The 26,782-nt window shown below is 43.6% G+C and overlaps 2 protein-coding genes across 3 annotated transcripts in view; one reads left to right on the top strand and one right to left on the bottom strand.

Annotated features, from left to right (window-relative positions):
* The window catches only part of galnt7 (UDP-N-acetyl-alpha-D-galactosamine: polypeptide N-acetylgalactosaminyltransferase 7), a 188,287-nt gene extending 181,707 nt beyond the window's left edge, over window positions 1–6,580 (top strand). For both annotated transcript variants that reach the window (XM_068029290.1, XM_068029289.1), the window contains exon 12: window positions 4,768–6,580. In XM_068029290.1, the coding sequence (XP_067885391.1) occupies window positions 4,768–4,905 (138 nt within the window). In that variant the 3' untranslated portion in view covers window positions 4,906–6,580. The remainder of the gene's footprint in view (window positions 1–4,767) is intronic.
* Window positions 6,581–21,374: 14,794 nt separating this feature from the next.
* hmgb2a (high mobility group box 2a) lies at window positions 21,375–26,395 on the bottom strand. The gene is made up of 5 exons (XM_068029291.1): window positions 26,289–26,395; window positions 23,893–24,055; window positions 23,665–23,807; window positions 23,413–23,587; window positions 21,375–21,992 (listed from the first exon to the last, which is right to left on the bottom strand). Exons 2-5 carry the CDS (start codon window positions 24,040–24,042, stop codon window positions 21,822–21,824), a joined length of 639 nt encoding a protein of 212 aa, XP_067885392.1. The 5' UTR covers window positions 24,043–24,055; window positions 26,289–26,395; the 3' UTR covers window positions 21,375–21,821.
* Window positions 26,396–26,782: the final 387 nt, after the last annotated feature.

Here is a 26,782-nt window from a genome sequence, read left to right on the forward strand (position 1 = left end):
ATCGCGCATGTCCTGGGGTACTGCTCCCTCGTCCCAGCACAGGCATAGCAGTTCATGTAGTGCTGAGAGTATAGCAGGCTTGGCACTCTTGATTATTTCAGGGGTAATGCTGTCCTTCCCAGGGGCTTTTCCGCTGGCTAGGGAATCAATGGCATCACTGAGTTCCGATTTGGTTGGCTGTATGTCCAGCTCATCCATGACTGGTAGAGGCTGGGCTGCATTGAGGGCAGTCTCAGTGACAGCATTCTCCCTGGAGTACAGTTCTAGGTAGTGCTCAACCCAGCGGTCCATCTGTTTGCGTTGGTCAGTGATTATGTCCCCCGATTTAGATTTGAGGGGGGTGATCTTCTTGATGGTTGGCCCAAGAGCTCTCTTCATGCCATCATACATTCCTCTGATGTTTCCGGTTTCTGAGGCCAGCTGAATATGACTGCATAGGTGTTGCCAGTAGTCGTTTGCGCAACGCCTAGCTGTTCTTTGTGCAGTACTTCTGGCTGCTTTAAGTGCTGCGGATGTGAAATCGCTGGGGGCTTTCTTGTAGTTCAAAAGTGCAATGCGCTTAGCGGCTATGACAGGTTCCAGCTCTTCATTATGAGATTGAAACCAGTCTGCATTTCTCTTCGCACTTTTGCCGTAGGTGGTCAAAGCTGACTCATAGATGGCGTCTCTGATGTGGGCCCACTTGGTCTCAGCATCCCCTGTGGGAGTGTTTTGAAGGGCTGTTACAAGTGAATTTAGAAATTTTTGTAACAGCTGTGGGTGAGAAATTCTGCTCGTGTTGATGCGCGGGTGGCCCTTCTGCTTGGAATGATGCAACTTCTTTGGTCTGAGTCTAACCTTGCTGCACACCAGGGAGTGGTCGGTGTCGCAGTCCGCACTGTGGAAGCTGCGTGTGATTTGAACACTGTTTAAGGCGGCTCGCCTTGTGACAATGAGGTCTAGCTGGTGCCAACGATGTGATCTTGGGTGCCTCCATGAAACCTGGTGACAGGGTTTAGTGTGAAAGAACGAGTTGGTGATGCAGAGGTTATGATAGGTACACAACTCAAGCAGTCTCTGCCCGTTCTCATTCATCCTTCCAACGCCATAGTGCCCAAGGCAGGAGGGCCATGAGTCATGGTCGGCCCCAACCCTGGCATTAAAGTCCCCCAGTAGGAATAGGTGTTCGGTGTTGGGGATGCTGCTAATGATGTTATGGAGTTGTTCATAGAACTGGTCTTTAGCTTCAGGTGCGGAACAGAGTGTTGGAGCATAGATGCTGAGTAGGTGTACTGGACCAGAGGTGGTGAGCAGTCGGATGGACAGTATGCGTTCCGAGCCATTTGAGGGAGGCTCTATCATGCTGAGCAAGGAGTTTCTGATGGCGAAGCCCACTCCATGCTGTCTTGGTTCTTCAGGATCCCTGCCCTGCCAGAAGAAGGTGTAGTCTTGCTCTGCTAGAGAGCCACTCGCGGGGAGGCGAGTCTCCTGAAGTGCTGCAATGTCCACATTGAGTCTACTGAGCTCGTTGTTAATGATGGCGGTCTTCCGAGAATCGTTGATTTGTGTAAGGTCTTCCGACAGGCCAGGACACACAGTTCTGACGTTCCAGCTTGCAAAGCGAAGGGCTGGTACCTTCTTTCCTTTTTTCATGTTGTTTGGTGCGGTGTATCAGTCCACCTTTCGGGCAATGACCCTGAGCTCCAAGCACCCATTGAAGCAGGCAGACTGTGGCGGGACAGAACCTTATTGACCGGGGGCTGCCCGGTTTCAGGCGGGCGGTAGCTGTCCAGTGAGGTGCAATGACCTCTCCCACCGACAAAGGCAACCCGTGGCGCCCAGTTTCTACGCCAATTTATCTGGACTTATAACCCGTAACTGCTGCCTTCCGTGTTGTTTCAGTCGCTGTGAGGCAACTATGGAGTGACCTCTCCATGGCGCATGCCTGGGCAAATTTATGGAGGTTGAGAGTTGCCCAGTCGTCAAAACCCCCCTCTCGGCCTTTCTGGTGGGGTCCAAAGGAGTGCAGGACACGACGTTTGGCACCAGTATGGCTGCAGGAACTGCCGGAAATATGCCAAAGGTGACACATGACCGCCTACGGGGTTCCGCTCCTGATTTTCTGTTAGGGTTTACTCCCTTAGCCTTGGTCTCTCCCGAGACGCCCACAAGGCAGTGGGGTTGTTGGGGCCCCTACACAGGTGTAGGATGGTGCCGGTGGGAGGAGGGGATGCAAGGGGGAGGGGTAGAGGGAGGGGGTGGGGGGGGGGGTGCAGGGGAAGGGGGTGCGGGGTGAAGATGGTGCCCCCTTTCTGGCTTTCAAGATGGCTCCTGGGCTGGAAGCTCCCTCGGAAGCTCCCTTGCTGTTCAACTCTATCCATGGCCATCTGCTCCCATCCCTAACGTTTTCTCCCCCAATCTGCCCTCTTAAACTGTTTAAATTCCCCTGGCTCTTTAAATCAGTTCATTTTAGCCCTATCTAAAAGTTAACAGTTAGTTTAGTGTATGTTACCTGGGCCCACTGCCCTCCCCCAGCCACACCTGCTCTTTGTTTTCTCAATGAAATTGATCCGGATGAAACTGACGAGCACAGCTGCCGATACTTTAATCTCCGATCCTGCTGTCTTCACAGTCCAGAGTGTCTGCAGCCACGGCATGCGGTAAGTCCATTGAGGTGAAGAAGGAGCTGCGGGACCCGAGAGAAGTCCTGTGAAAAGGTGCCCCGAACACCCAAAACATCCACGAACGGCCCCCCCGGCCGTTCCATATCCATATCTATATGGATTTTAATAAAGCATTTGATAAATATCTCATAAAAGGTTGATTAACAAAATTGAGGCTCATGGAATAGAAGGGGCAGTGTCAGCTTGGATAAAAAATTGGCTTAAGGACATTAAACAGCAAGTCATTGTAGGTGATTATTTTTCAGACTGCAGGATGGTAGACAATGGTGTTTCCAAGGGTCAGTGCTAGGGCTACTATTATATATATATATATATATGTATATATATATATAATGTGTGTATGTGACTTGGATATTGGAATACTGAGTAAAATTTAAAAATTTGCCAATGATACCAAACTTTGAGGTGTAGCAAACAGTTTGGATACCAATTGATTGCAACAAGACGTAGAAAGGCTATAGCAGAATGGGCAGACAAGTGGCATATGGAACTTAATACAGAGAAGTATGAGGTGATGCATTTTGGCAGAAGTGATCAGGAGAGGTAATAAAGACTTAATGGCACAGTTCTAAAGAGTGTGCAGGGACCTGGGGGTTATGTGCATAGATCTTTGAAGGTGACAGGACATATTGAGAGAGCAAAGCATATAGTAACTTCATAAATTGAGGTATTGAATGCAAAAGCAGGGAAGTTATGCTGAACCTTTTGTAAAGCTCTGGTTAGGCCACAACTAGAGTATTGCATCTAGTTCTGGTCACCACACTTTAGGAAGGACGCAAGAGTCCTTGAGAGGGTGCAGAGGAGATTTACCAGAATGGTTCCAGGAATGAGGGATTTTTAGCTACAAGGTTAGGTTGGAGAAGTTGGGGTTGTTTTCGTTGGAGCAAAGGAGATTGAGAGGAGATTTGACAGAGGTGTACAATATTATGACAGATTTAGATAAGGTAGACAAGGTAAAAATGTTCCCATTAACTAATGGTACAAGGACTAGGGGACACAGATTGAAGGTTTTGAGCATGAGATGCAGAGGAGATGTGAGGAAGAACCTTTTTATGTCGCGAGTGGTAATGACCTAAAACTCGCTGCCTACAAGGGTGGTGGAAGTAGAGACGATCAATGATTTCAAAAGGAAATGGTTGGACACTTGAAGGAAATAAACTTGCAGGGCTACAAGGATAGAGCAGGGGAATGGAACTGACTGGATTGCACCACAGAGAGGCAGCATAGACTTGATGGACCAAATGACCTCTTTCTGTGCCATAATGTCTCAGCTGTTGGTGGAGTTATGGGTTTATTCAGTGTTAAATGTAACATAGCATCAGCTGCTCAGTTGTATATTGAGCTTTTTAATATCTCACATATAAGTAGCATTTTGGGAACTCTCTCTTCCTTACAACTCCCCTGCTTCCACTGTGCACCCAGCTTCCCATGCACACACTGGCCTTTGGCATTTTGTCCCCTTCCTCAATTATCTCTGGCCCCACAAGTGAGGATCTTTCCATTTCTTTTTCCCACCACCATCCCTACCTCATAAATAGCATTTTGTCTCCCTTACTGAATCCCCCTGTGGAATTATCACTGGCTAATGCCCCCGCCACTGAGGAATTAATTGGACCACAGGAAACTATTTTTCTTCCGATAACAAACTAATCATCCAGGCATCTCCTACCTCCATCCCCTCCTCTTTATTCTCCTGCCCCCTGTCATTCTTCCCCCATCTCCTATCCTCATCACCTCCCCCCATCCTCCTCACCTTTTCCCTCCAACCCCAATCTTGGTTATGTCAATACTTTGTACAGTTCCTTCATAACTTCAGCACGCTTACATTTACAATGGTACCTCTTGAAGGGGAGTGCCTGGATGCATTTGATATGAATTAACTTTTTCCAAAAAAAGGCATAACTGTTACAGGGGTGAGCACGACAACTATTCTGTTTACAAATACTATAAGATGAACAGCCAGTCAATCTTTTTCTTTTTAGGTGGCACTGGTTAAGAGGAGGATATTGGCTGTAGACCTTTTTATGCCAATTCTAGGCTGAAATCGGCTTTGTCTAATCAACATGACTCTGATTGAAAGTAGCCTGTCTGCCTTTTCTTTCAGACTTTACACAGATTCACACACATTCCCACAGGCAAGTGCTTAGACCGCTCCGAGGTTAATCACCAAGTTTTCATCTCTGACTGCGATTCTGCAAAGACCACACAAAAGTGGGAGATGAACAACCTTCTCGCAGTGTAGAACTACAGTGGAAACTGCTAGTAGTTTGTCATGTGTATGTACAAGAATTATCTGTATATTGCTGCAAAAAATGTGTACAGCTCAGTGTGTAAATATTTTTGACACCCTTTTCAATCAAGGATCCAGATAAACTGTGATAATGCAATATGATGGTCAAAATCATGTAATTACAAAATTACACTGTAATTTTTTGTTACCTTGAAAGATCTTAGATGTTTATAACTTATTCTGCTGTCATCTTGAGACATGTTGCATCTTTAGTAAGGTGCTACCCTTTTTTTGGGGATTACACTCAGGGGTGATGAATAATGGTGGCTTTTCCTCAATAGGTTTGCTTCAATGGTTACATTGTGATGAGGGTCGTCTATTTTGCCCCGATAAGGCAGGTGCTGGAATTTGATATCCAAAAGTTCCAGGTTTATATTTGTTACACGCATCCCTAGAAGATTTTTTTTTTTAATCCAATGCCTTTTTAATTCACCTCACTCGCACCTCAGACATTCAGAAGTGCTTATCGGTGAGATTCCAATGGCTCAGTCATTTTCAAACTTTTCTGAGTGGAGAGGGTTGCCTGCAAATATTGACATGATCCAGGAGAAACCTGACAATGTCAGTTGCTAAAAGGAAAAACAGTGTTATTATTGTGGAAATCATTGATTAGTATAGAGTGTCATAAATGTCGTCATTTTTTAAACAAATGCAGAAATATGACAGACAGAAATTTGGGTGACCATGTGGGCTTCCTAGAGGTACTTATCCCACAGCCAGATTGTAAACTTAATTTGTAGCTGTTGAGGCTTTTCTCTGCCAAGGAGAATGAAGAGTTCCTACCTGCGTATCTGATTTTCAGCATTGGTCTGCAACCAGTCATAAGATCACATAAATTTCTGCCATGATCTTGCCTTACCCACATTTTGAGCTTTTTTGCTTTGTTGCTCTTCAACAGAGGAGCCCTAAAGCCTAGACACAGCTTTTTAACCACCCTATTTATTGAAAGAATTAATATTTATTTTGAGGATAGTGTATTTGTTTTAATTTCTAAACTAGTGACATCATTTTTAAGCATCTTAGGTTTGTTACTCGGAGTTTTCTTCACAGATTCCACTGAATCATCTTCTGTGTACAAATATTGACATCTGTAGTTGGGGAAATTAGCTGATCTTGATAAACTCTGTGCCCTATTGAAATATATTTTTCTATAATGTACTTGAATGTAGATGGGAATAAAGGTATTTAACTTAGTACTTTAAAGTAATGGCTGCAGCAACTGATTACAGAAAAAAAGTTTGTTTTTTCTTGAGCACTACCACATACAGAAAAATGGAATAGCCTAAAATTCCCTGAAAACGCTGTACTGTCTGAGCCCTGTACTTCACTCCAGCAGTGCTATTGGATGACAAGTTCAAAATTCATCTACCGAAACATATCCTTTGTACCTAATCCATGTCTTACATTGTTATGCAAGCTGATTCTTTGCTTTTGGTTATGCAATCTGTTGATCCATTGTAAATATTCCCACAAATGCAATTTCTGTACAAACTCTATAATTGGGAAGAACTGTTTAATGGGCTAAAATATGGGATTGAAATGATATGCAAAGGTCCTCAAAAAATCAAACCATAGTTCGTTCTGCTGTAAATTTGTTCTGGAGTTATCACTAAGCCAAATAAAACGGACTACAATATAATAATCTGAATAGTCTTTGTCAACATGACTGGTCAGTGCTGTTCAAGAGTTCATACTTGGACAGTTTCCAAAATGAGGGACCATATCCAAAAAGGCCATAAATGTAAGGTAGTCACTGATAAATCCAATAAGTAATTCAGGAGAAACTTCTTTACCCAGTGTGTAGTTAGAATGTGAAACTCACTACGGCTGGAAAAGTTGAGGCAAATAGCATAGTTGGATTTAAGGGAAAGCTAGATAAACAGAAGAGGGAGAAAGGAATAGAACAATGGTTCTCAAACTTTTTTGGTTTAAAGACTCCTTTTCAAATGGATTAGTAATCTCTGACCTCCCATCAAAATAAGACCACTGAACACTCACTGCAGTCTATGTAGCCTTCAAAGGAGCCTAGAGAGTAGACTGGGGGGAGAGGGGGGCACTAGCAGGGCCAATGTGGGAACAGAGCATAGAGACAGCAAAGTATGTAAAAAGCAGGAACCTGGATAGAACAGGAGCATGGGAAGCAGCAGTGCACGGATAGAAGACTAGGGGAACGGAGAAAGCAGGAGCGCAGGGAGAACTGAGCACTCCTCCATCTGCCACTCAATTACTTGCTCTTACCACAGCACCCTGAACGGTCATCCACCTGTAAGGCTATCCCTGTGTCATGAGCCACCTGGAAAGTCTCTTCAGACTCCATGGGATCTGTGGACCCCAGTTTGAGAACCACTAGATTAGAAGATTGTGCTGATAGAGTTGGGTGGGAGGAGCCTCGGGTGGTCCATGGACCAGTTGGACCGAATGGCTTTATTCTGTACATCTGTGTCATTCTATGGTTACCGTTGTCCTCATTTGTTCAACCTTCATACTCAAACAGGAGATGTCATCACGTGAGGGGTTGCGATGAAGCTCTGATGCTACCCCTTGCTGTATCACAGCATCAACCTCTAACAGGTCTTTGGTTCTTTTCCTACTTCTGTAGCAAACAAATCTGTTGATTGACCCTTGACTTCCCTTTGTCTAGCTAGAGTATAGTGCAAGATTAATAGGTTTAACTGAAGTGTTTTGCTGAAATACTCTAAGATGGCAAAAATCCTTCTCTCCAACTGCATGTTCAGTTAGAGCCCTGAACGCATTAATTACATGATAACCTCCCTTCAATAGGAGATAGGTGAACTGCCAGTCAAAACCTTGGCTGAGATTTACTAAGATAACTTGCCCTTATATAGCCTATTTAACATAGTTGAATGTTCCAAGGGGTGCATTTGTTTTTTCAGATTTGTTGGCATACTTAACAACAATGGATGTCCTTCGGTTGGGTGTGGTGAGTCCTCTTGTCGCCCACCAAGTGCAGAATAATAATTTTGTATGGCTCAACATTTTTATTGGATTAATCTTTGAAAGAGCTGGCAGGCTTGATGGGACAAATGGCCTCGTCCTCTGTACTGTACTATGATTTAATGATTTTAAGGCATTGACTCAAGGTATAAGCGATACCTAGTATTGTTGATTTATATCTGAACCTGAGTGTTCTGGTGAATCCCAACTTGATACGGTTGCTCAGGACTGCATTGGCAAGGAATAAAGGGCACTCTGTTCGTTCTTGTTTTTCTTCAATGATAAAAGTAATGGGGATTAAGTTGGTTGAGCATAGGATGTGTTCAAACAGTTCTCCTTCATGGTTCAGAGTGTTAGGCATGCAACATAAGGGCTTCCTCCAGCCCATATGTGGGAGGCAGTGAAGATAAGCATCAAAAATGTTTTGGCTGGAAAGAACCTGTGGTACAGTATGCAAACTTTGGAGTCAAGCACCAGCAACAAACAATTGGCATGGGACCAAGATTCACCAAGGTTGCATCATATGGAATAGTCCAGGTAGGCTGCAATGCAAAATTTAGTTTAATGGTAAACTACTTGTGTTTCAACTACAGCACAAGAAATCAAGGAACACCAATGAGGCTTAATTTCTATTCTTCCTAAGAGCTTCCCAATGAACCGCCATAAATCTTTGAAAATAATGAGCACATTTTTCCTGCGATCTTCACCCTGGCGGTGGCACTGCTGCGCCTTTAGATCTCCGTCAGGGGCAACAAGACAGAACACTTGCGGCGAGGGGTGGGAGCAAGCTTATCAGTGCAGGAGGCGTGGGAATGGGGGTCAAATTAGCGTCATGAGTATAGGGGATGGTGGGAAGGGTTGAAGTTGGATGGTGGAAGGTTAGATGGTAAAGGTAACTTTTGGGGGGGGAAAGGGCAAATAATTTAATTGTTATTGGTAGGGTGGGTGAGGGGCAAAAGTGATTTTATTTATTTAAATTCAATTTCCCTTTATTTAAATTTTCCAGTAGGGCTGATAGCCCTTTAAAAATGGCATCAGTGCCAGTGCACAGGCAGCTGACACCATTGTCGGGGAAGGACAGTCCGCCCCTCCATGTGATTGTCGGGGGTGGGTGGGGGGGAGGGGGTGGGATGCGGCCTGCACTGGCTATTTAAATGAGCTGCCATGCTTGGAATATTGGAGGCTATTTGGCATGCGACCCGCACGGGTGGGCCACCATTTTCTTCGCGGTGGCAGGCTTATAAAGTTCAGCCCTTAGTGTTTCTACTTTATTCCAGGAACTTCAAGCTAATAGTAATTTAGGGGGGGAAAGATTAGTTCTTGCGAGTTACCAAGGTGAATTTCCACGTGGATTAAACTCATCTGTCAAATTCACACAACTCTTAGAAAGAAAGTGCTTGCTTTTCTGCCATTTTGTGATTCAGGACATCCCAAAGCACTTTACATTCACTTTTGAACTGTGGAAATGAAATGTAGTCATTATTGTAATGTAGGGAAATACAATCGCCAATTTGCACGCAGCAAGGTCCCACAAACAGTGATGAAAAAAAATGACCAAATGATTTGCTTCAATGATGTTGGTTGAGGGGTAAATATTGGTCAGCACATCGAAAAGTACTCCCCATCTCTTTGAAATAATGCTGTGGGATCTTTTATATTCAACTGAGAATTCAGTTTAACATCTCATCCAAAAAGTAGCACCTCTGCCAGTGCAGTGCTTCCTCAGTACCGCACTGAACTATATGATGTTCTCAAGTCTTTGAAGTGGGACTTGAGCCCACAATCTTATGACTCAGATGTATGAATGCAACCACTGAGCCAAGGTATAGTGTCAAAGGAGAGACGGTGGTGTAGTGGTTATGTCACTTAACAGAGGACTAGGTAAATGTCCTGAGGACATGGGTTTAAATCCCACCATGGCAGCTGGTGGAATTTGAATTCAATTAATAAAAATCGGGATTGAAAGCTAGTCTCAGTCATGGTGCCATGAAACTATCACTGATTGTCATTAAAAACCCATCGCTGTCATTGCCTGGTCTGGCTTATATGTGACTCTAGACCCACAGCAATGTAGTTGACTCGGTGTTGTCCATAGGCCACCAACCAGTGGGAAGGATGTGGGAGGAACAAATTTGCAAGGAAATTACAGAGAGGTGCAAAAATTATACGGGGCCTTTAACTATCCAAAACATAGACTGGGATAGTAGTAGTACAAAGGTTAGTGAGGACAAGAGTTCCTCGAGTGCGTTCAGGAAAATCTTCTACAGCAGTATATTTCTAGTCCAATGAGAAAGGAGGCACTGCTACGCTTAGTTCTTGGGAATGATGTGAGCCAAGTGGATAAAGTATCAGCAGGAGATCATTTAGGGGACAATGATCATTGTATCATAAGGTTTAGGCTGACTATGGAAAAGGACAAAAAACATTCCAGAGTAAGAATAATTAACTGGGGGAAAATCAACTTCAATGGGGTAAGAACAGAGCTGGGGCAAATAAATTGGAGTCAAAGGTTGGCAGGAAAAACAGTAGCTGAACAAAGAAGAGGTAGTTTGAGCACAATCAAGTTATGTTCCTTCGAAGGGGAAAGGTAGGGTAAACAAATCCAGAGCTCCTTGGATGACAGAAGAAGAAAAAGTGTGTTTATGACAGATGCCAAGTAGAAAATATTGTTGAGAAGCAGGCTGAATATAGGTGGTCCAGAGGGGAAGTGAAAAAGCAAAGAGAGAGCATAAAAAGACGCTGGCCGCTAACATTAAAGGGTATCCCAAAGTTTTCTGTAGACACATTAATAGTAAAAGGAGGAGTTGGGGGAATTAGGGACCAGAAAGGGGATTTGCACATCAGAGAGAGAGGACATAGCTAAGGGATTAAATGAATACTTTTTTTGTCATTACCAAGGAAGAAGATGCAACCCAGGCAATGGTGAAAGAGGAGGTAATTCTGACACTAGAAGGATTTTTAAATTGATAAGGAGGACATATTAGATAGATTAGAAACACTACAAGTGTAGTGTCTCCCACCCATCCTCCTCCTCTAACCAAAAAGAAAAGGACTGTTGTGTGGAGGGTTTGGTAAGGTTTTCCTTTTTTTAAAATCTCTGTTGTCAATTTAGTGTGGAGGGGATGGAAGCTAGGGCAGTTGCATGTTCCTCTTGCAGGATGTGGGAGGTAAGGGTCACCACTTGTGTCCCTGCTGACTTCACCTGTGAGAAGTGCACCCAACTCCAGCTCCTCGCAGACCGCGTTAGGGAACTGGAGCTGGAGCTGGATGAACTTCGGATCATTCAGGATGCAGAGGGGGTGATAGTGAGTAGTTATAGGGAAGTAGTGACACCTAAGTTACAGGATAAAGGTAGCTGGGTGACCGTCAGGGGAGGGAAAGGGAATAGGCGCACAGTGCAGGGATCCCCTGTGGCCGTTCCCCTCAATAATACGTATACCGTTTTGGATACGGTTGGGGGGGACGACCTACCAGAGGAAAGCCACAATGGCCAGGTCTCTGACACTGAGCCTGGCTCAGTGGCTCAGAAGGGAAGGAGGGAGAATAGGAGAGCGATAGTGATAGGAGATTCAATGGTTAGAGGAACAGACAGGAGATTCTGTGGTCGCGAACGAGACTCCCGGATGGTATGTTGCCTCCCGGGTGCCAGGGTGAGGGATGTCTCTGATCGAGTCTATAGGATTCTTAAGGGGGAGGGGGAGCAGCCAGAGGTTGTGGTACATATCGGTACCAATGACATAGCTAGGAAAAGGGATGAGGACCTGAAAAGCGAATATAAGGAGTTAGGTTGGAAGCTGAAAGGCAGAACGAGCAGAGTAGTAATCTCAGGATTGTTACCGGTGCCACGTGCTAGTGAGGCTAGAAACAGGGAACGAGTGCAGCTGAACACGTGGCTACAGAACTGGTGTAGGAGAGAGGGATTCAGATATGTGGATCTTTGGGATACCTTCTGGGGAAGGTGGGACCTGTACAAGAAGGACGGGTTGCATCTGAACTGGAGGGGCACCAATATCCTGGGCAGGAGGTTTGCCAGAGCTCTTCGGGAGGGTTTAAACTAGTTTTGCAGGGGGATGGGAACCGGAGCCACGGATCAGTGGATGGGGTAGCTGTTGAACAGGCAGATACAGAGTGCAGAGAGTCTTGTGAGGAAGGTTAGTCAGTTGACAGGGCAAAGTTGCAGCCAGTATGATGGGTTGAAGTGTGTCTATTTTAACGCAAGAAGTGTCAGGAATAAGGGTGATGAACTTAGAGCATGGATCAGTACTTGGAGCTACGATGTTGTGGCCATTACGGAGACATGGATATCTCAGGGGCAGGAATGGATGTTGGATGTTCCGGGGTTTAGATGTTTCAAAAGGAATAGGGAGGGAGGTAAAAGAGGTGGGGGAGTGGCATGTTAATCAGGGATAGTATCACAGCTGCAGAAAGGGAGGTCGTCAAGGAGGTTTTGTCTACTGAGTCATTATGGGTGGAAGTCAGAAACAGAAAAGGGGCAGTCACTTTGTTGGGAGTTTTCTATAGACCCCCCAATAGCAACAGAGACATGGAGGAACAGATTGGGAGGCAGATTTTGGAAAGGTACAGAAGTAACAGAGTTGTTGTCATGGGTGACTTCAACTTCCCTAATATTGATTGGAACCTCCTTAGTGCAAATAGTTTGGATGGAGCAGTTTTTATCAGGTGTGTCCAGGAAGGTTTCCTGACTCAATATGTAGATAGGCTGACTAGAGGAGAGACTATGTTGGACTTGGTGCTTGGCAACGAACCAGGCCAGTTGGCAAATCTCTCGGTGGGAGAGCATTTCGGTGACAGTGATCACAACTCCCTGACCTTTACTATAGTCATGGAGAGGGACAAGAGCAGACGGAATGGGAAAATATTTAATTGGGAGAGGGGGAATTACAATGCTATTAGGCAGGAACTGGGGAGCATAAATTGGGAACAGATGTTCTCAGGGAAATGCACGACAGAATTGTGGAGGTTGTTCAGGGAGCACTTGCTACGACTGCTGGATAGGTTTGTCCCGATGAGGCAGGGAAAGGATGGTAGGGTGAAGGAACCTTGGATGACAAGAGATGTGGAACAGCTAATCAAGAGGAAGAAGGAAGCTTACTTAAGGTTGAGGAAGCAAGGATCAGACAGGGCTCTAGAGTGTTACAAGGTAGCCAGGAAGGAACTGAAGAATGGACTTAGGAGAGCTAGAAGGGGACATGAAAAAGTCTTGGCGGGTAGGATTAAGGAAAATCCCAAGGCGTTCTACACTTATGTGAGGAACAAGAGGATGGCCAGAGTGAGGGTAGGGCCGATCAGGGATAGTGGAGGGAACTTGTGCCTGGAGTTGGAGGAAGTAGGGGAGGTCCTAAATGAATACTTTGCTTCAGTATTCACTAGTGAGAGGGACCTGGTCGTTTGTGAGGACAGCGTGGAACAGGCTGATATGCTTGAACAGGTTGAGGTTAAGAGGGAGGATGTGCTGGAAATGTTGAATGATATGAGGACAGATAAGCCCCCGGGGCCAGACGGGATATACCCAAGGATATTACGGGAAGTGAGGGAAGAGATTGCTGCGCCTTTGGCGATGATCTTTGCGTCTTCACTGTCTACTGGAGTAGTACCGGATGATTGGAGGATGGCAAATGTTGTTCCCTTGTTCAAGAAAGGGAATAGGGATAACCCTGGGAATTATAGACCAGTCAGTCTTACGTCGGTAGTGGGCAAATTATTGGAGAGGATTCTGAGAGACAGGATTTATGATTATTTGGAAAGGCATGGTTTGATTAGAGACAGTCAGCATGGCTTTGTAAGGGGCAGGTCATGCCTCACAAGCCTTATTGAATTCTTTGAAGATGTGACAAAACACATTGATGAAGGAAGAGCAGTGGATGTGGTGTATATGGATTTTAGCATGGCGTTTGATAAGGTTCCCCATGGTAGGCTCATTCAGAACGTAAGGAGGCATGGGATTCAGGGAAAGCTGGCTGTCTGGATACAAAATTGGCTGGCCCATAGAAGTCAGAGGGTGGTAGTAGATGGAAAGTATTCAGCATGGAGCTCGGTGACCAGTGGTGTTCCACAAGGATCTGTTCTGGGACCTCTGCTCTTTGTGATTTTTATTAATGACTTGGATGAGGATGTGGTTGTGGAAGGCTGGGTTAGCAAGTTTGCCGATGACACGAAGGTTGCTGGAGTTGTGGATAGTGTGGAAGGCTGTTCTAGGTTGCAACGGGACATTGACAGGATGCAGAGCTGGGCTGAGAAGTGGCAGATGGAGTTCAACCTGGAAAAGTGTGAAGTGATTCATTTTGGAAGGTCGAATTTGAATGCAGAATACAGGTTTAAAGACAGGATTCTTGGTAGTGTGAAGGAACAGAGGGATCTTGGGGTCCATGTCCATAGATCGCTCAAAGTTGCCACCCAAGTTGATAGGGTTGTTAAGAAGGCGTATGGTGTGTTGGCTTTCATTAACAGGGGAATTGAGTTTAAGAGCCGCGAGGTTATGCTGCATTTCTGTAAGGCCCTGGTTCGACCACACTTGGAATATTGTGTTCAGTTCTGGTCGCCTCATTATAGGAAGGATGTGGAAGCTTTAGAGAGGGTGCAGAGGAGATTTATCAGGATGCTGCCTGGACTGGAGGGCATGTCTTACGAAGAAAGATTGAGGGAGCTAGGGCTTTTCTCATTGGAGCGTAGAAGGATGAGAGGTGACTTGATAGAGGGGTACAAGATGATGAGAGGCATAGATAGAGTGGATAGTCAGAGACTTTTTCCCAGGGTGGAAAGGGCTATCACCAGGGGGCATAATTTTAAGGTGATTGGAGGAAGGTTTCGGGGAGATGTCAGAGGCAGGTTCTTTACACAGAGAGTGGTGGGTGTGAGGAATGCGCTGCCAGCGGTGGTAGTAGAAGCAGATACATTAGGGGCATTTAAGCGACTCTTGGATAGGTACATGGATGATAGTAGAATGAAGGGTATGTAGGTAGTTTGATATTAGAGTAGGTTAAATGTTCGGCACAACATCGTGGGCCGAAGGGCCTGTACTGTGCTGTACTGTTCTATGTTCTATTAGAATGGTTCCAGGGATGAGGAATTTTAGCAGTGAGGTTAGGTTGGAGAAGCTGGGGTTGTTCTTGGAGCAAAGGTAATTGAGGGGAGATTTAATAGAGGTATACAAGATTATGACAGGTTTGGATAGGGTAGACAAAGAAAAGCTGTTCCCATTAGCTGATTGTACAAGGACTAGTAGAAAAGACTGGAAAAGTAGAAAATGCTGGAGGTCAGCAGGTCAGGCAGCATCTGTGGAGAGACATTTCAGGTCTGTGATCTTTCATCAGAACTGGGAAAAGATAGAAGTGTAACAGGTTTTGAGCAAGTGAAAGTGGGGGGGGGGGTGGGGTGGGGGGAGTGCAGAGGGGAATAAGAACAAAAAGGAAGGTCTGTGATAGGGTGGAGGACAGGACAAATTAAATGACAAAAGGTTTCATGGTACAGGGCCAAAGGGAGTGGTAATAGGACAAGTAAAGAAACAAAGGATGTGTCTGGATGAGGTGTGAATGGCAGGATAGAAGCTCTGCAAATGCCAAGTAAAGGGCTTGAGAAAGAAACAAGAGGAAAAAAGGAACCTGCAAAAAAACGAAAGAAGAAAAAATTGAGGGCAGAGGTAATGGTCTAAAATTATTGAACTCAGAATCCAGAAAGCTGTAAAGTGCCCAGTCGAAAGATGGTGTGCTGTTCCTCAAGCTTGCATTGAGCTTTATTTGAACACTGCAACAGGCCAAGGACAGAAAGTCTGAGTGGGGGCAAAATGGAGAATTAAAATGACAAGCGATCAGAAGCTCAGGGTCTCACTTACAGACTGAGTGGATGTGTTCCACAAAGCAGTCATCCAGTCTGCGTATGGTCTCCCATTATAGAGGAGACCACATTGTGAGCAGCGAATACAGTATACTAGATTGAAAGAAGGACAAGTAAATCCCGGTTTCACTTGGAAGGAGTGTTTGGGGTCTTGGATGGTGAGAAGGGAGGAGGTAAAAGGGCAGGTGTTGCATGGAAAGGTATGCCATAGGAAAACGGGGACATGTTGGAGGTGACTGAGGAGTGGACCAGGGTGTCGCAGAGGGAATGGTCCCTTCGGAATGCTAGAAGAGGAGAGGAGGGGAAGGTGTACTTGGTGCTGGCATCATGCTGGAGGTGGTGGAAGATGATCTGTGGAATATGGAGGCTGGTGTGGTGTAAGGTGAGGACAAAGGGAACCCATCATGGTTCTGGGAGGGTGGGGAAGGGATGAGAGCAGGTGCATGAAATAGAGTTGATGACACAAAGATAGGTAGGAAAGTTGTTGTGAAGAGGACATAAGGAGCATGTAAACCGATATAGATAGGTTGAGTGAGTGGGCAAAAATCTGGCAGATGGAGTATAATGTGGAAAAATATGAAGTTGTTCACTTTGGCAGGAAGAATAAAAAGCAGAGTATTACTTAAACTGAGAACGACTGCAGAATTCCGAGGTACAGAGGGATCTAGATGTTCTTGTGCATGTGTCACAAAAAGTTAGTATGCAGGTCCAAGAAGTAATAAAGAAGGCTAATGGGATGCTATCCTTTATTACAAGAGGAATTGAAAATAAAAGAGTAAGGATGTTATCCTTCAGTTATACAGGGCATTGATGAAACCACATCTTGAATACTGTGTGCAGTTTTGGAAGGATGTGAATGCGTTGGAGGTGGTTCACAGGAGATTTACTAGATTGATACCTGGAATGAGCAGGTTGTCTTACGAGGAAAGGTTGGACAGACTGGGCTTGTTTTCACTGGAGTTTAGAAGAGTGAGGGGAGACTTAATTGAGGTATAAAAGATCCTGAATGGTCTTGACAAGGTGGATATGGAAAAGGTTATTTCCTCCTGTAGATCAGTCCAGAACTAGGGGGCACTGTTTGAAAATTAAAGGTTGCCTTTTTAGGACAGAGATGAGGAGAAAATTTTTCCCTGAGGCTTGTGCGACTTTGGAACTCTCTGCCTCAGAAGGTAGTGGAGGCAGGGTCATTGAATAATTTTAAGGTGGAGGTAGATAGATTCTTGTTAGGCAATGGAATCAAAGGTTATTGGGGTAGGTGGGAGTGTGGAATTCAAGATGCACAGATCAGCCATGATCTTATTGAATGGTGGAGCAGGCTCAAGGGACAGAATGGCCTACTTCTGCTCCTAATTCGTATGTTCATATGATAGATTGTACTTAAAGTGGATAAAGCGTCAGGACCGGATGAGGATACTGAGGGAAGTGAGGATGGAAATCAAAGAGGCACTGGCCACAATTGTTCAATCTTCCTTAGACTTGGAGGTGATGCCAGAGGACTTGAGAATTGCAAACGTTAACACTCTTGTTCAAAAAAGGGTGTAAAGATAAATCCAGCAACCACAGGCCAGTCAGTTTAACTTCAATGGTGGAGAAACTTCTATAAAGAACAATTTGGGACAAAATTCACAGGCACATTGGATAAATATGGGTTAATTAAAGAAAGCCAGCATGGATTTCTTAAGGGAAAATCATGTTTAACTAACTTGCTGGAGTTTTTTGAAGACGTAAGAGAGTTCATATGTGGTGTACATGGACTTTCAAAAGGCATTAGATGTAGTGCCACACAACAGACTTGTGATCAAAGTTATAGCTCATGGAATTAAAGGGACAGTAGCAACATGGATACGGAATTGGCTGAATGACAGGAAACAAAGAGTAGTAGTTAATGGATGTTTTTCAGGCTGGAGGAAGGTTTGTAGTGGAGTTCCCCAGGGGTCAGTATGGGACTCTTGCTTTTCCTGATATATATTAATGACCTAGACCTTGGTGTACAGGGCACAATTTCAAAGGTTGTAGATAATACAAAACTTGGAAGCATTGTGAACTGTGAGGAGGATAGTATAGAACTGCAAAGGGACATAGACAAGTTGGTGGAATGGACAGATAGGTGGCAGATGAAGTTCAATGTAGAGAAATGTGAAGTGATTCATTTTGGTAGGTAGGACATGGAGAGACAATATAAAATAAAGGGTACAATTCTAAAGGGGGTGCAGAGGGACCTGGGTATTTATGTGCATAAGTCATTTGAAGGTGGCAGGACAAGTTGAGAGAGCAGTTAATAAAGCATACAGTATCCTGGGCTTTATTAATGGGGGCATAGAGTACAAGAGCAAGGAAGTTATGTTGAAGTTATATAAGACACTAGTTTGGCCTCCACTGAAGCATCCAGTTCTGGGTGCTGCACTTTAGGACAGATGTGAGGGCATTGGAGAGCGTACAGAAAAGATTCATGAGAATGGTTCCAGGGATGAGGAACCAGTTATGAAGATGGATTGGAGAAATTAGGACTGTTTTCCTTGGAGAAGGGAAGGCTGAAAGATGATTTGATAGAGGTATTCAAAAAAATGAGGGATCTGGACATAGTAGACAGGGAGAGACTTTTCCCACTCATGAAAGGATCAAAAATGAGAGGGCACAGGTTTAAAGTAATGGGTAAGAGAAGCAAAAGCTACATGAGGAAAAACTTTTTCACACACCGAATGGTTAAGGTCTGGAATACACTGCCTAAGAGTATGGTGGAGGCAGGTTCAATTGAAGCATTCAAGAGGGAATTAGACTGTTATATGAAAAGGAAGAATGTGCAGGGTTACGGGGAGAAGGCAGGGGAATGGGACTGAGGGAATTGCTCTTTGAGAAAGCCAGTGCAGATACGATGAGCCGAATGGCCTCCTTCTGTGCTGTAACGATTCTGTTATTCTGTGACTCTTAACTGCCCTTTGAAATGGCCTAACAAGCCACTCGGTTGTCAAGGACACTTAGGGATGGGTAACAAATGCTGGCCTTGCCAGCAATGCCCACACACCCATGAAAGAATTAAAAAAATACTGACTATGTGCACTGGTGTTGAGTCTAAGGAGGCAGCTGGGGGCAGGGTGATGGAGTTGGAGTTCGTGTACATAAGTGTGGCAAAAGCATTTCTGGAGTCAAAGTTAGATAGCTATTGTTGGGCATCATTGGTCTACACATGAAAAGTGACAAATAACTTGTGGATTATATTGCTGAGGGTAGCATGGATATTTAATAGGATGGGAGCAAGGATGGGGCACACCAGAAGTGATCATGAATGCATGGAAACAAGCCATTTGCACTGTGACAGGGTAGCAGTAGAGCTACAGGAATGGTGCCACAGAGGCAGCAGGGGAATAGCAGAGGATAGTGGAGTGATCAACAGTGTCAAAGGTGAAGCAAGAGACAATCTCCCTGACAACAATGAGAGGACCTCTCTAGTAACATTGGTTCCTACCTTCTGCACATGCGCTGCGTTCCACAGTGCCAGAACGGTTGGCACATGCGCAGATGCCCAACGCAAGCAGATGGGGTTGGTGCATGCACAGATGACATCATCGCAACACGGGCAGATGGTAGGGGATCCGGGCCGGAGAGAGCAGGGGTGGGGGGAAAGGGGGTCTGGGGAGCGGGTGCGTCAAGAGTGCGGCCGAAGACCTTACTGATGGCAGGTGCGCTCTCCTCCTTCCCCCCGCCTGCCCACTGCCCGCCTGCTCGCTCACAGCCTCCGGCCCACTCCCTCCCAGCCATTGTGTACTGCCATGTGTTTAGGTTGCCATCGTGTGATTATTTGAGCAGCGCCATCTTTAATCCTGGCAGCTGCCTGACGTCACAGACTGTGACATCTCAGTGGCACAGGCTGCATTTGCGCATGTGTCATTGGAGTGCCACCTCGTGGTGGCATATTGTCAGCAAATGCAGCCTTTATTTTTAAAGTGTTTTAAGGTCCCCCTTGGTGAATCCTTGTTCACCACTTTCCAATTAAAGGGCAAAGAAACCAGCACAAACAGGTTTTCTTCGGTTTAAAGAAAAGTTGAAATTTATTAAAATTAAACTAATTTGGTTGATGCCTACGGATACATGACACAACCACAGTAACATGCATACGCGATACACAGTGACAAAAAAGAGCAGAAGAAAAATAAAGTGGAAACGTTTGAGGCAATATCTGGAGTTTTTGTTACGGTTCTTCGAGCTCACGGTCGAGCCCTTGATTTTAGTCCTTGCTTTTCGTTGGAGCCCAGTATTCTTCTTAAACCTTGTTCACTGTAGGAGACTTTTCTCTCTCGGGGTTCATGTCATCAAACGCTTGTGAGAAAGAGATGGGAGCAGGCAGGAGATCCTCTCAGTCCAGGAGCAGACACACACAGTTCAAATTGTTTGCACAATTCAGAAAAACCCAGGTTGCCAAGCAGGTTAGTCATGTAATTTAACTGGTCTAAGCACATTTTGGATTATATTACCTTAGCTGTCTCTGGAATGCTCCTCTTACACACAATACCTGGTGAGCAAGGTCCATTGTGGATTGAATGGGTCAGGGAATGGCCCTTTGTCCTTCCAATCAGTGTTAATATGTAAATCTCTTTTCCAGCCACAGCTGATTTAACAAGTCCTTTCTAAACAATGTTTATGACAAAATTAATGTACCTCATTCCTGGCAGGTTGGGGCCTAGCATGACAGGTACTAGCCTCATATGAATACCTTGCAAAGCATGCAGCCACTCAGCAGCAAGTTTATCATATAATTTAGCAGGCAGCAATTTGTGTGCTGCCTGCATTACAACAGGTGCAGGTAAATTGCAAATCACAATCCCCACTTTCAGGCCTTATTCAATTTTTCCATCTGCCCTCAATTCTTACCAGTTTTGACATTCATCCAGAATAGCATCCTTAGGTCCACCTGAAGCCATGCTTACTCCAGAGGTTCTAGATATGTTTCAGTGGCATGGACAATTCATGTGAACACAAGTTCATTTCTTCATCAGAATAAAAAATTCTTCAGTCTGTCCCTTACTTAAAGGCTGTTGCCTTCTCCTACAAAATGCCCGGCAATAATGTTTAAAGTACGTCTGGTGTAAAAATTAACAGATGTAGAATGCTTGCCCAAATATTAAAAATTACCCCATCTGCGATGGCATCAAAAGCCTGGTAAGTTAGCAGCTAGGGCACTTGCTCCATCGCACTACCCGTATAGGGCAGCAAGATCCCAGCAAATGGCCAGTCACAGCCAAAGGTGTAAATTATGTTTCCATACAAAAAGCATTTTCTCCAACTTTATTATTTGTGGGGATCCTTACTATTTTTGCTTTCCAACAGTATGTATGCAGTCAATTATCAAAGCACGCAAACACGCAATGTAATTTTGTTAAAAAAGAAACTAGGTTAAAGTTTTGCCTATTATGTACTCAACTTCAAACAAGCACAGGGTTCCAAATGACCATAAAAAATACACGTGCACGTGTTCAAGATAGCTCAAGCTCATTTGCCAGGAATGCCTCATTTGGAAGATTGTACCATTATATCCAGGTTACTCTGCATTGACTACTTTGTCAATCTCAATCTGTACCCAACTTAGAATCAGATTGCAAAAATAATTGCCAACTGCAAGATAATGTTTCAATTTTATTAAAAAAAAGTATTGATTCTTATCATGATCTACCCATGAGAAGTTAGCAATCACATGTAGTGACAAAAGATCTACAAAAACCATCCGCAAAAAATTGGTATTAACGGCATGACAAAAAAAAAATCCTCACTACTTTTGCCATTGAAAATTCCACACAAAACATTAAATAGGCAATAACATTCCATCACTCTGGAGTCCCTCTCTTCTTGAAAGGCTGTGCCTTAAAAAAAAAAATCAGCTACTTACAATTAAAACAGTACAGGGCCTGGCTACGCAGTGTAAAAATACAACACTAACTATACACAGTTTTGTACAGTTTCTTTACACCTAAGCCATTGATCCAAATTACAAATGAGTTCACATTTCCTGTCTTTGCAAAAAAAAATAGATCAAGCTTAGACAAAGATCATTTTTTTACATCTGGATTTATTTAATCGTCATCCTCATCATCCTCCTCCTCTTCCTCATCATCCTCCTCCTCTTCCTCATCGTCGTCATCTTCCTCCTCCTCTTCCTTCTTCTTCTTTGCAGCCTGAGCTGGCTTCGCAGCAGGTTTCTTACCAGTATCACCCTTGCATTTGGCACGATAGGCTGCAACTTCCTAGAAAGTAAAATCAAAACACAAAAAAGTTTACCGTAGCACATTCAATGCTACTTCACTATATTTCAACAACTATTTACAAGGCGGTTTCCAAGCATATTGTAATGAAAAACTAGCACCTGGCAGATCAATATGCAGGACTACACGGTAAATGTGTCAGGTATAATCTAACTATTTAAGTTAGGCATTTTGACAGTCAGAATTTACACTTCTCCAAAACAAGTGATTCAAACTCTCCACTTTTCTGCAATACTGGTGAATCTCCCGCGCTCAGCGTTCTTTTTGAAGAATCCATTCCTGTAATGCTTTCTCTTCCACTGACTTAATCTGCCTCCCTTTGTGTGCATCACACACATTCGCTGTCATCTCTATCAATCTGGCCCAACTCTAATTCATACTTTCCTTCCTCACTCCATTTTCTCGAAGTATACATACACCCCCAACCCCAAGGTACGCAGCAAGATTAACTGCCAACACGCCAACTCAGCTGAGTAGTAGGATCCAATGGAGACGGGTCATCTGTGAGGTGGTGCAACACATGCAAATGAGGAAAAACAGAACTTTGCAATGAGGCTGCAGGAGTTTGGGGCTGACATGGAATTAGATTTGTAGAACTTGAAGGATAATAATCTGGAATACCCTGAATGTGAGAGAATCCAAGTGCCTGCAGCCAAGCAGAATTCAAACACAGGGCACAGCAGCAGCAATGTATTAAGGCCTAACTTGCACAATTGTGAACTGGCACTTAAAGTATAGAGGCCCCAGAAAATCCACGACAGGCACAGATTTTGCACAAGCTTCAAGCACAATCTTAATTTCCAAGAGGAATTTAGTAATTTCTTGCATCAAATGGCTATTAATGAAATTTTATGCTCTGTATATTGGACAAAATGTGGTGTAACATACAGGTGCCAGATACAAGGCACTACAGTATGTATAAATTTATTTTTCAGTAACTGCAAGGATGAAATTAAATTACAGAAGTGAGCACACCCCTCACTTTCAGCTACTCAGCCAAAGTTGTAGTCTGTCAGAGCAGAGGGTGAAGAGCACCCTAGAAAAAAAATGCACAAAGTTTAAATTCAGTCTATTTTATAATGCTAAAGTCATTCCTCCCATTATGAAACTAGTTTCTTCATTTTCTTATTTGACTTGATACTCCATTTGTCAAGATGATTCCAAATGGATACTCTCTACAAGTAGAGAACTGGAAACATGGTTGCATCTCAATGAATAACCCAACATGGATAAATTAGCTAATGTAAAAAAACAGTAAAGAAAATCCAACAATTATGTCTTGGTAAATCAAGGTGATTTTGTAGTTAATCACTAAATCAAATACTGGGCTTTTCCAGCTTACAGCTGCCAAACTATTTAAAATGTGCAGTTAAAATTCAAACTTTTCAAGTGTGCCATCTACCTTTTCATACTTCTCCTTTAATTTCGATGCCTTCTGCTCATATGGTTGTTTATCCTTGGGTTGCACTGTAGACCACATCTCTCCCAGCTTCTTTGCAACATCACCAATGGACATTCCAGGAAATTCACTCTTGATTTTTGGACGCTTCTCAGAGCAGAAAATGAAAAATGCTGATCTGCAAGAATGAACAGGTTATTAAAACGAGATTTCAGTCGGAAAAAAAATCTCAAGCACTTTAACTGCAGTACATACGGCGGTCTCTTGGGGGCATTTGGATCCTTCTTCTTTTTCTTGTCCCCCTTTTGAGGAACATAGTTCTTCATCTCCCGATCATAACGGACCTTGTCATTCTTAGCCAGGTCTTCAAACTTTGACTTCTCTTTGTTTGACATGGTCTAAAAAGAAAACTATTCAAGCTATTACAAATATACAAAAGAAATTTGAAAATGTTTCAAAATGTAAAACTCAAATCAGTCCCACCTTCCACCTTTCTGAACATTTCTTTGAGAACTCTGCAAAGTTGACAGTGGCTTCAGGGTGTTTCTTCTTGTGCTCCTCTCGACATGTCTGCACAAAGTATGCATATGAGGACATCTTGCCCCGGGGCTTATTGGGATCTTTTCTAACCATGGCTGGTTTGTATCTATGAAACAAAATGAAAATGTTCAAATATCAAGAGTGTGAAATTTAGGAGTAAAACTAAAATTTTAATGCTTTTGTATACACTGGCATTGACTTCAGTCTAAAGACAAATATTGCCGAGACGTCCTCACCGTTCATGAAAAGGAACCAAGCTGTTTAAGTAATTGCTTCCTTTTCCTTCAGCAGTTTTCACACCAAGCACTCAGCTTAACATGAACTTGTATGGGTATGGCTCTTCAGGCTATGTTAAAATGTTTCATAGCCAATGAAGGCTCTCTGAAAGTGTGGGCTACAGTTCGCATGTGATAACTGACCAGATAATGTTTTGGTGTTGAATGGGAGATGTATTTTGGACATCTGTAAAGCCATCGTGACATGCTCAAGTTTGCGCTCCAATTTTTATGGAAAATTAAAATTGCAGCAATTTGGAAGGATTTGATTTGAAGCATTATTTGCAACTTAACTATCAGAAACTCGGTGAAGTTACTTTTTGTAAACAAAGATGGTTTATATTTAGTCTAAGACAGCCAGATTTTACACATTTAACGGGGGAAGTCAGTCTCTAGAGATGCAATTCTGAAACAGATCATTGTGCTTTAACGTAAAGTTTACGGTTCTCTCAAAGGGTGATAAAGCTACGAAGAGCTGGATTTGTTCGGAACTGCTCTAAACGCAGACCCAACGAGCCATATGGCCTCTTTAAATGTTCTAAACATCTGTGGTACCTGTTACCTGTCACCATAATTTCCAAAAAAAAAACACAACAGAAAAGCAATTAGTTAATGCCTTTGCTGCTCATTATATCTAAAAAAATTTGTCTAAACATCTGAGTGTGGTAGGAATGCAGGTGAACTTTTTTTTAGATGTACAACCATTGTTTGAAATATTCATCACACCACACTACTCTTTCCCCTACCTCCCCCCCACCCTCATCCCAACCACAGCAGACTAAATCTCTAGGTAATTACTAAACATCCAATTAAAATATTCTTCCGAATGTTGCTCAATATAACTAAACTCACAACTTTATGCTTTCAAGTAAAAGAAAAACAACCTGTAACAGAAACTGAATTGAGAAATTAGTGCTCTGCAAAAGGTATTAAAAAGTTACATTAAAATGCCATTTAAAAAAAATACACATCAAGTTTACAATTCAAACTTACATATGTAGAACTTACTTTTTAAACATCGAATTAAAGTTTGTCCTAATTTATCAAGAACATTAAGAAAATATAAAACACACAACCTCAAGATTTTGAAATTTGCACGTTGGTAAAACTTTTATCCAGGATTTCACCCAACTTGGAAAAAGAATATTTTTACACATAAATACAAATGCACATACACACAGGAAACTATTACACATGGACGTGACACAAAAATATATATATTTTTTTAAAAACTTGCGAAAAGGGGAGAAAGAGGAAGCAAAAAAAAAAACTGAAAAAGAAAAAGGGCGGGCTGTGCAGCAGATGTGGAACTGCCGCGCCGCCCATCCACCTCCATTTTACACACAATACCAAGCAGATGGAGCAGGAAAAGAATCAGAGAAGGGGGGCAGCACTTGCACAAGTAACTACACAGCGCCCTGCAACAAACAAAAAAAAAACAAGTAGTAAAATGTATTTGCATTTTTGATTTTTTTGGGAGGGGGAGGAAATAAAATGCGCAGCCGTTTTTTTTAAAAAAGATAAATTCTCCACAAAATGCAAATCTCAACAGATAGCTTTGCTGCCTTTTTTTTCCCTTTGGAGAGACAGCAATCACTGCGCACTTCCATTAAGCAAACACATTGAGCACTGCAAACCCAGAGGCGGCCATTTCCAAAAGAATGCAAAACCCCCTGTTTTAAAAAAAAATTTGCCTTTCCCATATCCACACACACAAAAAAAGTTTGTTCGCAAAATGGAACATTTTTTACAAATCGCGATTTTTGACTTTTTTCCTCAAAACAAAACCTTTTTTTAAAAAACGGACTTTTTCTCCCTTCACCACACACACTTTATAAATGTATTTAGTCGAAATGGTTGTTTTTTTTTAAAGGAGTGAGAAGTTACCTTTTTTTTAACAAAATGCAAAACAATTTCACGGTTAATTTTGATTTTTTTGAAAAAGCTCGATCAAAAAGAGATTCTAAAAAATAAAATGCTTCAGTTTTTAAAAATAAATATTCCCGTACGCGCACACATATATAAATATATATATCCTACCATTATATACATAGGGATACCTACCAGACTCACACTACACAAGGCGTCAATGGACTACAAAGCTACACAGGGCGCTGGTTCTCACTATACTGCTGTTCACCCCAACTTGATTACACGTTTCCTTCCCGGGGCGCGCCCTGTCAATCAGCCCCGCCGTGAGCACCGATTGGTCGTGGAGGCCGGCTGGGCGGCACGGCGGCGCTGCTCCATTGGTCCACGTTTACGTCAATCGATCGGGCAGGGGCGGGCACGCACCGCCAGCGAGTTAGGCTGCGCATTGCCTCCGCTCGACAACCAAAAAAAAACCCCACGATTTTTTTCACCTCTTCTCCCCCCCCCCCAACCTCTTCCTTCGCTACGGGATGTACCAGTTTGAATCGCAGGCGGTCGCCAACTGATTGGTCGGCGGGCTCCTGGTTTCGTCATCACCCCCAACCACACAAGATTTGAAACGGTCGCGATTCGGAGGCCGATTGGTCACCGTTCACCGTTCACGCCCCCATGATCGGTTAGTAGGT

This window comes from Heterodontus francisci, chromosome 4 (genome assembly GCF_036365525.1).
Source record: "Heterodontus francisci isolate sHetFra1 chromosome 4, sHetFra1.hap1, whole genome shotgun sequence".
NCBI lineage: Eukaryota > Metazoa > Chordata > Chondrichthyes > Heterodontiformes > Heterodontidae > Heterodontus > Heterodontus francisci.